Source organism: Carya illinoinensis, chromosome 11 (assembly GCF_018687715.1).
Source record: "Carya illinoinensis cultivar Pawnee chromosome 11, C.illinoinensisPawnee_v1, whole genome shotgun sequence".
In the NCBI taxonomy this organism is placed as follows: domain Eukaryota; kingdom Viridiplantae; phylum Streptophyta; class Magnoliopsida; order Fagales; family Juglandaceae; genus Carya; species Carya illinoinensis.
Window position 1 is genome coordinate 33,105,368 of NC_056762.1, and position 11,601 is coordinate 33,116,968.

The 11,601-nt window shown below is 35.5% G+C and overlaps 1 protein-coding gene across 2 annotated transcripts; it reads right to left on the reverse strand.

Annotated features, from left to right (window-relative positions):
- Window positions 1-382: 382 nt before the first annotated feature.
- LOC122282920 (metal tolerance protein 1-like) lies at window positions 383-4,605 on the reverse strand. 2 transcript variants are annotated; one of them, XM_043094995.1, is made up of 2 exons: window positions 4,401-4,605; window positions 383-1,786 (listed from the first exon to the last, which is right to left on the reverse strand). In XM_043094995.1, exon 2 carries the CDS (start codon window positions 1,784-1,786, stop codon window positions 542-544), a length of 1,245 nt encoding a protein of 414 aa, XP_042950929.1. In that variant the 5' UTR covers window positions 4,401-4,605; the 3' UTR covers window positions 383-541. The 2 variants fall into 2 exon arrangements, with proteins under 2 accessions (XP_042950929.1, XP_042950930.1); XM_043094996.1 differs by lacking the exon at window positions 4,401-4,605 and adding an exon at window positions 4,010-4,346.
- Window positions 4,606-11,601: the final 6,996 nt, after the last annotated feature.

Consider the following 11,601-nt stretch of genomic DNA (forward strand, 5'->3'; position numbering starts at 1 on the left):
AACGTCCGAGAGCTTAGGCCTGCAAAGATTACACTGCTAATAGAACTTCTTCCTTCACCTGTTTTATACTTTGTTGCTAGTGGATACAGGAAAGGATGATGGAGCACAGCCAATATCTAAATCACCACCTAGAAACAATACTGACATTGAAGACAAAACTAACCGCCTGATCCATTGCATCACTAATACCTAGCTCCTCATAAAGAACAAAACACCCACACAGCCTCAGTAATTCCTACTATCTTAGCAATTTAGACCGCCCATCACTACCCGCTCTAAATTTTAACGGCTTTCAAAGGATAAAAAACCCATTGTGGCAAATGATTATAGAGGTGAATTCAGAGAGGTGAGAGCTTCAAAAAGGTTGTTGCATGGAGAAGTAGAACACTAGATAAGAATTTTCCTGTTTAGAATGATGCATACCAGAAAGTGCCAGCTTAGAGATACAGTGGACATGATCATGCTTATAGAAAACATGAAAGAAGCACACAAACCCACCCAATTGCAACATCCAACATATCGGCAGTTACTCTCTCTGGATCTACAGGCGCTCTACCTGAATTGTCACATGACTGATATTGTACTCTCTTCTGATGTAGTCTATGACCTTGTTCAGAACCATGTCAGCATCAGCCTCAGACTTAATGATAACATGGCAGGCCAATAAGACTTTCCCTACTGTTATGGCCCAAATGTGCAACTCATGGACAGCAACTACCTCCTGCATCTCACAGAGACCTTTCTCAAGCTTTGTGGCATCAATTTCCCTAGGTGTGCTCTCCATCAAAACCTCCAGAATGTTCCTCAGCATCCTTATTGTTGTCCCCAGCACAATTGCAGAAAACAAAAGGGTACATATCAGATCAATAATCTTCCATTGAGGCTTATACCATATGATTGCCCCACCGATCATAACCCCAACACTTTGAATAGAATCACCAAGTACATGAAGATACGCCCCCTGTACATTAATGTTCCGTTGCTTTCTCTGTTTAGCTCCATACTTGGACTTCCTTTCACCTTCACTGCTTGTCATTAGCAGAGGCTTGGTTTGATCTTCTTCATAAGCATGATGGTGCTCATCATCATGTTTGTAGTGCCTCTCATGATGATGATGTGTCGTAATGGTTATCCCATGGCTATGCATTTCATCATGACCCCCATGAGTATGACCATGATCACCATGGCCATGATCATGTCTACCATGTCCATGATCATGGCCATGGCCATGATCATGATCATGTCCCAACAAGAGAGCCATGGCAATATTAACCACTAAACCAAATGCAGCAACTACAAACATAAGAAAGCCCTGAACCTCACCAGTACCATTAATAATTCTAGCAATGGCTTCATAAACAAGGATCCCAGTAAGAAGCCATATCATCTGGATGGAAATAAGAGCACCTAAGATTTCAATTCGGAAGAAACCGTATGATTGGCGTGGATTTGCTTCCCATCCTGATGCCCAGAGTGAGAATAGTGAAATTGCAAATGCAGCAACATCAGACAACAGATGAGCTGCATCGGTCAAAATTGAAAGACTGTTGGCTTTAATACCTCCAGCAACCTCAACACTCATGAAGATGACACAGAGAATAACAGCAATCAATAGTTTCTGCATGGCTGCTGACCGTTCTTTGGCATCTTCAGAACTGGTTTTAGGATCTGAAAATCCACATGCTGCTTCCCCACAAATCTTACTCCCAGCCAGACTTGGTCCCGCAGCTGGCACATCTCCACACACCTCAATTATATGGCCATGTTCAGAATTTTGCACTTCCATCTGAAAATTAAGGAACAATGACAAACATGAATGATTATAACAACAGAATGACATCATAACTTATTGCATCATTGGTTCACAAAATACAGAATGCTCAGGATACTATCTCAAAATACAGTTTATGCACAATGATAGGAATCCAAGACAAGTAATTCAATGAATAGAAGATGGAGACCAACAAAGAGGAAATGAAGTGCATAAATATGCGTTTGACCTTCTTACAAGAGCCAAAGAATGCGCTCTTGACAATAAAAGATAAGAAATTCACTGTGCAACGTCATTAAAAGACCATATATTTGCACAAACTCCTCCAATAAATTTCTAAGCTCAAGATTTCCTACATATTCCTTACCTGCTGATGGTTTATGGATGAATTAAGCACAACCTACAAACCAAAAAAGTACTTAATTCCCAAATTTGTGTACTTGATCCTCAACATTCAGCAATGCAGCAACGACAAAATATTTCCCACGCTAGACCCCAAAAATATATCTCTAGTCCATAAAGCATTTACCTATTCACCAGGTATGTGAATTCCTAAGAAGCCACCGACTAAAAATTTGCTAAAAAATTTTTTGTGCAACTCATTATGTTCATGTTTCAATTATAAGTTCCTAAATGAAACTACTTTATGTCTTATACAGAATATTTTACCTATTTATAATTCTATTATTAAAAATTTACTATATTCCTAATCACATGAGCAGTCACTACCAAACTGGCTGACATTCCAGTTTTTATATTTAGTCATCCGAAGGCCTCTATGTTAATTCTAATAGACAGAGGATAAATAAAATGGCAATGGATAGGAACCATAAATCCCAACATTAAGTCATATTGGAGGAAGTATGGTGTTCTCCCTTTTTCCACATCATTTCACCAAATCCGGCAGGCACCCTAGGTAGGGTGATACTTCATGCTGTTGCCAAAGATCACAGCTAATATGCTTCAACACATTCACAAATGTAAAAAATAATGATAGAAAGATCTTGAGATTTATTGTAGGACAATAAAATCACACAACAAATATCTCATCCCGTTTCAACCTATCCAAAGAAAAATCAATCCAGATAACCATTCTCTTCACTTCCTTCAAAGACTCGGCTATTAAAATTTCTAGTATTCTAAGTTCCTACCACCACACATAGAAAAAACAACAAAAGCAGGTGGGACCTGAACTTTCAACTCTATTATTGTAGGTTCTGTTTGTTAACGGCGCATAATTTTGCTACAGTCAATCACATAGCTTCCAGAACATGTATCCCTCACCAACAACAAACAGAAGAAAGTATAAGTGTAACTTCCGACATCCCATTCTTATTTCGGATAAATCTGAAAGTTTTACGGACAAACAAAGTTTTTAACCCTCTGTTGGCTTCCAATATTTCATCCATCATCCTTTAAACGTTTTATGCCAGCTCCACATTGAACATTTCTCCCTGCACCACCATTGAAACCACCAAGTCCTAGAAGATGCCAATGATTATTTCTGCACGCCATTGTAACCAGCATTGAAACCAAAGTGCTTTTCCCACCAAGCGCTATTTTGAAACCGTTGTAACCACCAAGCCTTGGGGGGAAAAAGCACTTTGGTTTCAAAATAGCAAAATGGAAACATAGTCTATGGAAAATACTCATTAGAGAAGATGCCAATGATTAATTCTGCACAATACTATATCTACCACTACCTTCTACTATTGCCAAGGTATAGTAGACGGTTTCAAATGACAACACCAAATTTTTTGAGCCAACAATGACGAAGATAACTCAACAAACCAACTCAAACACATTGTCTCAATCACACTGGTAACTTCGGATCTCCATTAAGACTAAAATAGGCCATCACTGTTCCGTGCTTCTGTACATTATTCCGATTGGCAGAAGATCTAAAAACATCCACAAAATCTTAAGTACCTGTAAACTCACTGTAAATCCATTGCATAGCCCAAGGCCAGAAAATCAAAGACCGCTAGTTATTTTTTGAAGTACTAGAATAAACTCTCAGAACCGAACTCGTGACTCATGAAACATGATACAATTGAAGACTTAACTTTTTTGAAACATTTCTAAGGCAATTGAGAATTAACTTTCACACATAATTGAATGATTTAAACCCAAAAAAACAGCCATGATCCTAAGTAGACGAGCATTTTGGATCAAAGGAATAAAATTAATATGGGTCTGTCGTGTCAACAGCAGAAACAAAAACTAACTAGTAATCACCGGTTTATTTATGTTAATTTGGAAAACCTCCAACCACTGTTATCGAGACAAAACGAAATCCAATCATCCATGAAGAACACAATAACGAACTACGTCAGCAATGCTCATAAGAATCCGAGAGCTACGAAACCCATAAGCACAAGGCCATGTCGCGTTAAACAGGCACAAAAAATGTAATCAAATCCCAAACAAAACAAAGAAACACGCTTTCTTCCCCCAATGAGTTTGAAAGCGTTTAAAACGAATAAAAAACAATACAAAAACATATTTCCTCGTGAATAATGATTTGGAAGTCAAAGGGGGCAATAAATTCCAATGCTCTTAAAAAAAATAGAAAAATAATCGAGAGAGAGAGAGAGAGAGAGAGAGAGAGAGAGAGAGAGAGAGATACCTTGAACCTTCAATTATATGATTATATTCTATCTTCGCACAAGAAAACGAAACACTAGTACTAGAAACTATCTTTAGAAGACAAAGGGATTTTTAAGGAGCTCAGAAGAAGAGGTATTTTTTATATTAAAGGCCATAAAAACATAAAACATCGACTAAGATCATCTGTTTCGACAGCTTATACGAATTTGTTTGCTTGTAAATGAATGTTCATTATTGACTTTAAAGGGGAAAAAAATAAAGGACCGAGTGAATGCCAATGGAGGACATTGCATTTTTACAAATTTATCCTTTTTCGGCCGCACCTTTATGCTTAACTGGGTTGTTAATTTCTAGGCCTACATTGATTATAGTTTCTATCAGAAATTTAGAAGTAAAGAGTTATTAACATATAAAACTTATTATTATTACTACTATATACAAGTCTTGCACAAATTTTTCATTAAAAAATAACCTTGCCATGAAAAAATAATAAAAAATCAATTTTTCTTTATGGATCCTACTTTTTTAAGAGGGCATGCACAAGATCTGTGCATTTAAAATTTGTAACTAGCACTATTTAATTCATTTTATATGTCTATTTCACTTGAAATTATTGAGATTTTGGAAATTTATATATTTTGTTTTATTCTATCTATGGTAGTTAAGCTATATTGATTCAATGTATTTTGAATAAAACTTTCTAAAATACTATATTTTCTGGTAACAAATGTATGAACTACTTTTAATTTTTTTTACATTCTTGACGCATTTTGGTTTCTAATCGGTAGTATACTCCATATATTATTCTTTTATTAAAAAAATTATTTGATGTTATTTATTTTTTGTGTGTAGAACACCATCTGTGTGCCATATACAACTATTTTGCTTAACAAGTACACAGTAACACCATTACAACAATACGTACGTCCTCTCCTTCTTAGAGGGGTGAAGATTTTTTTCTCGTTATAGAGGAGTATCTCTTAGGCTAGGGTGTTTAATCGGAAAAGCCAATGATGGCAGAAGAGCTAACAAAGCAATGGAAAGGCTTTAGTCTTACATAGAAGAAGAAAAAGGAGGTCAAAGTGGATTCATCAATCTTGGCCAAGACAAAGGAAAGAGGAAGGTCATGCTTACTTGCCGTGATATAGCAGACAAGACTATGAATAGAGAAGCTTTCAAGATGACCATGTCAAAAGTTTGGAACACAGCAGGATGGCTGGAATTCTCTGACATGAGAGAGAACAAATATTTGATAGAGTTCTGAAAGGAAGAAAATAGACTCAAAGTCATTAGAGGAAGGTCATGGTCCTTTGATAGATGGCTGGTATACCTGTAGGACGTTGAGGGTTATTTATCTCTAAATGAATTCCTTTCAAGAAGGAAGATTTCTGGTTGCAAGTTCATAACATGCCTCTAGCATGCAAGACAGAAGAAGTAGGGACACAGATTGGGAAATGCGTAGAGAAAGTATTGGATGTCATTGTTGATCAATGGGGGCTTGGATAGGGTAAGTTCTTGAGAATTAAAGTAAAAGTGGACATCACCAAAGCATTGGTTAGAGGTACATTCTTAAACTTTGATGGACACCAAACATGCGTTTCAGTTTAAGCATGACAGCTTACCAACTTTTTGCTTCAAGTGTAGAGTTATTAAGCATGTTAAGAGAATATGTCCAAAGGTGCCATCTATTAGAAGTGATGAAGCTGATGAAACTCAATATGGGCCATGGTTGTGTGCTGCTGTAGTTTCCTTTAACAAAAACAGTCAAAAAATGTATGGTGGTGGAGGTGATGGAGAAGAGAAGGGGGCTGGGAATCCATGGCAGCAAGGGCATTGGGATGGGGATGATGCTTGGAAAAGAAAGTCTAATATGAAGGAGCAATTTCAGGAGGCAGAAAAGGGAGGTGGTATTTAGAAGGAAATTGTAGTAATTATGGCAAGAGAGCTAAACATAGAGAAGGAAGAGGAGATCAATGGAGGTGATTATGAAGGAATGAGAGGTCTGGGAAAGGAAACTATGTCTAAATTGGAGGGGCTACCTATCACCAGGGATGTTAAACCTCTTAAAAAATAAGCAGTTCCAGAAAGGAAGGTGCAAAAGATATGGTAACTGCAACTACTTGAGGTCAGCAAGTGAACAAAACTAGAGTCCTTTATTCAGATGCCAAATTGATATCACAGATTACTTTTCCGGACCAGTTTTTGACATATTAGGCTTTTATTTTGGAAAGATAAAAAAAAAAAAAAAAAAAAAAAAAAAAAGAGGTCAATCAAAAAATGAGAGCCAGAGACAGATTCTATGTAGATCATACAAAAGAGAGTCAGGCTCAAGTGGTTAGTTGTGAAGAAAGGAATAGAAGGAATGAAGGTGCAGAGGATGAGGCCATGGAAAACAATGTATCTAAGAAACAAAAGGGGGAACAAATGAAAGTCATGGATACTAATGTTATTGAGTTGGTGGAGGTTGTCGTGTAGCCCCACCAACAGTAATGAATTGCCTAAGTTGGAACTACCGAGGATTTGAGAATCCTCAAACAGTTAGAGAACTCCACATTTTGGTAAAAAATAATATTTCAAACTTTTTTTTTTTAATGGAAACAAAGTGTAGAAGGAACAAGGTAGAAAGAATAAAGAAGCTCATAAAAATGGAAAATAACTTTTTAGTGGATTGTAGAGGAATGAGTGGGGGTTTGGCTTTCTTATAGAGGGATAACATGGATGCAGTTTTGGAATCATACACTTAGCACCATATTTCTTTAAGAGTTAAAAACTTAAATGAAGGGCAAACATGGATCCTCGTTGGATTTTATGGTAATCCATCTACTACAAAAAGGAAAGCAAGCTAGCAGTTGCTTAGAGTGTTGAAGCCTGCAAATGATTTGGGGTGGCTTTATGTAGGAGACTTTAATAAAATAGTCAATAATAGAAAGAATAGTGGAGGGCCTATGAGACCATATAGACCATGAGTAATGCTACATACAGTCGTGGAATGTACAAATGTCACGCAATCGCTTTGAAAAAGAGTGGGGTCCAGGATTAAAAAAGTTTATTTTTTTTCATGTGAGTCCCGTATTAATTCACTTTTTTCAAAGAGACTGCGTGGCACTTGCACAACTACGACTGCAAATATCATTTCTCATAGACCATATAGGCAAGATTTGCTGAGACATTATACTGCTCAGGAGGTTAAAGATGCTTTATTTCAAATGAATGGTATGAGTTCATCTAGAACTAATGGGTTCTCAGCAATCTTTTTTCAACAACACTAAACTATAGTTGGAAGGAAGGTCAGTGACTTAGTTCTTTTTGTGCTTAATTCTAAAGGCAGCTTGGATGACATTAATAATACTTTTGTTGCTTTAATCCCAAAAAAGAAGAATTGTACTAAAGTTGCTTATTTCAGGCCTATATCTCTTTATAATATCTTATACAAGTTAATCTCTAAAGTCATAGCTAACAAACTCAAAAAGGTATTACCTTGTATCATATTTCAGAACCAATTAGCTTTTGTTCTTGGAAAGCTTATCTCTAATAATGTAATTGTTGCTTTTGAGGCTTTGTATTCTATAAAATGTAAAATGTTAGGGAGAGAAGGATATATGGCAATAAAACTTGACATGAGCAAGGCATATGACAGGATTGAGTGGCCTTTCCTCAGATATGCTTTATTTAAAATGGCGATACTCAATGGGTAAAACTGGTGATGAGATGTGTTGAATCAGTATCCTATTCCATTTTAGTAAATGGGGTCCCTCAAAATGCATTCAAATCATCAAGAGGCATTAGGCAATGTGATCCACTATTACCTTACCTTTTCATTATGTGTGCAAAGGCTTGAGTTCTTTGATCTCAAAAGGGGAAGAAGAAGGAGTAATCACAGGTGTGCCTTTTGCAAGGGGTAGAATTTGACTTTCTCACTTGTTTTTTGCTGATGATAGCTTGCTCTTTTGTAAAGCTAATGCAATAGAATATGGTAGATTATTTAGTCTTCTGAAAGTTTATGAGGAAGCCTCGGGTCAAAGATTGAATCTTGAAAAAATCTCCATCCAATTTAGTAAAAATACTGCTAAGGAAACACAAGATTTCATTCTCAGCATTGTAGGTGTGAGGTCTACAATGTCCTATGAAGAGTATCTTGGTTTGCCAGCTATTGTGGTAAAGCAAGAGAAAAATCTTTTGGAGGCATTCTTGATAGAGTCAAAATAAGGGTGAGCAATCAAAGAGTTAAAACCTTGTCTCAAGCGGGGAATGAGATATTCATTAAGGTTGTGGTGCAAGCACTCCCAGCCTATAGCATGAGTGTTTGCATGATACTTGGCAAGCTGCTTCAAAATATAAATAATGTCATGCACAATTTCTTATGGGGCAACAAGAGGCAGAGAGAAAGATACACTGGGTGTCATGGAGTAAGATGGGAAAGTCTTAAGAAGAAGGTGGGATAGGATTTCGAGATCTAGAAAGGTTTAATCTTGCAATGTTTGCAAAACAAGGGTGTTGATTGTTTCAATATCCATTTTCCTTAGCTTCACAAGTTCTTAAGACAAAGTATTTTCAAGATACTTCTTTCTTAAATGCAAGGCTCGGGTAGAAACCCTCTTGTATATGGAGAAGTATTCTAAAAGAAAGATCTTTAATTGAGATTGGTGCTTATTGCAGAATTGGGATTGGGGAAGAAGTGAGAATACGAGGCGACAAATGGCTTCCAAAGGGCACACCATCAATAGTTCCTACCCCAATATCATATCTTGATGGCAATGCCAAGGTTCAGGAACTTATAAAGATAGGTGAGAAGAGATGGGATATGGAGCTTTTTCAACAGATTTTTAAGAAAAAAGAAGCTGACATTATTGTTCAAATACTAGTAAGCTCATCCAATAGCCCTGATAAAATGATATGGAAAGGAACCTCTATAGATATATGCACGGTCAAAAGCGCATACCATATGCACCAGGAGTTGAGCCAAGGAACAAAGGGGCAAGCCTCGAGTTACAATAACGTTAAGAAGGTATGGAAAATTCTCTGGAACCTGCAAGTCACACCAAAAGATAGAGTTTTCCTGTGGATAGCCTGTTTAGAAGCTTTGCCTACTCACTCTAATCTTTTTAAGAGGAAGATAGTCGATCATTCAAAGTGTACCATCTATAACATTGAAGAAGAGACAACAGCACATGCTCTATGGGAATGTGAGTTAGCAAGGGATGGTTGGTGTCAATATTCAAAGAGATTGCAAAAAAAGCCATTTCTCCAAGCTAAGCCTTTTGGAAATACTTGAGGCTATTGTTGAGTCTATGGATACAGATTGTTTACAGGAGTTTACAATTGTTGCAAGGCTGATTTGGTGAAGGAGAAATGAGTTCATCTTCAACCAAGAATTTAAGCATCATAATAAAGTGGTTTTTATGGCTCAACAAAACTTGAATATGATGAAAGAGCTAGCAATGTAGAAAAGAGTCTCTTCAAAACCTAGTAGCAGGAACAATATCCAATGGTAGCCACCTCCTATGCACATTTATAAAATTAATTGAGATGCAACAGTTGAAAAAAATTGAGCTAGAGTCGGGACTGGCATTGTAGTAAGAGATTCTGGTGGGAGAATTATTGCTACACTAAGGAAAATGCTTATTTCCGCTTCCTTACTTGGCTGAATCATATCAGGCACTGCAAGCAGTTTGTTTTGGATTGGACTTGGGGCTAACTAAGATAATACTCGAAAGGGAATCTTTACAAACAATTCAAGCTTTGAAGAAAGAAGAGGACCAGCTGACTAGTTTAGGCTTGTTTGTCTTTAAAGCCAAGATGAAACTTAGGAGTTTTGTTAAATGGGATGTCACTCATGTAAAGAGGAGTGGTAATGTTATAGCTCATCTTTTAGCCCAAGATGCCTTAGTCATTTCTGATGCAATTGTTACTATGGATGATATTCTTCCATGTATTTCATATTTGATTTAATGGAAAAAGCTTCACAGCTTCCTTTAATAATAAAAAAAATAAAAATAAAAAAACCATTCGGTGTCTACTCTATAAACCAAATTCATCTGATTTTTGAATTACGTGAGAGTTATTAAAATGGAATGATTGGTCTCGATACTTATAATTTGCTGCATACCCATTCCATGATTGTCCGTTTGACAACATGATTGTTTTCAAATATTTTAAATATTTTATTGTCAAACATTATTTAAACATAAATATTTTTTAATTTTAAATCTTTAACTTTTTCATTTAATCATCACAATTTTTTTTAAATTCTCAAACAAAATACAAAAAATAATACTACTTTTTCAAATTTCAAAACAAAAACTATTTAAATTTTATAATATTTTTATTCAATTTTTTTTTCTCTCTCTTTTTTTTTTTTTACCAAAACTCAATAAAAAAATTTTTAACTTAAATTATTTCAATACTATTCACGGATGTACTAAAATATTCTAGGGCTTGGTTTGGTTTCACAAATATTTAAAACCCATCTCATCTCATCTCAAAATTCAAATACTATTCAAATACAAATATTTTTTAATTTCAACTTTTCATTTAATCAGTATAACTTTTCCTAACCTCCAAATAAAATATAAAAATAATTCAAATTTTTTAAATTCCAAAACAAAAATAATATTAAAAACATATATTCCAACACTCTTTTAATTTTTATAATTTTTTATTCAACTTTTTCTATTTCATTTTTCAAAATCTCATAAAAATTTTAATTCAAACTATTTCACTATAATTTAAGAATTATGATATTATTATTTATAGATTTATCATCTCATTTTATCTGTATTATCAAAAGAGGCATAATTGAGTCAAGTAGAGTGTGGAAGAATATCATTGTAGCAAAACGGTCTCCGTTTTATGTGAAAAAAATAGGAGACGGAAATGATAGTGTCGTTAAGCCATATATTTGCCAATCGACTTCGTCGTAGAAGGTAAGAATACGGACAAGGTGGAGTGGAAGTTAAGGGGTTTTATCCAAAACTTAGCTCTGGTTTGAATCAAACTAGCTCCCAAACTACCTTCCATTAATGCGTCCTCTCTCTCCATTTCTTCACACTGTATGCTCACTTCAACCCTCTTTTCGCCAAAGAGCAGTTTAAAAATAGTAACTGTAAAGGTAAAAATGGGCTAAGATTAGATGATTTAAATGATAAAATTTATCTTATTATTATATTTGTAATTTTTGGATGAATGTAAAATAATTATTGATTTATCTTTAAACAATATTG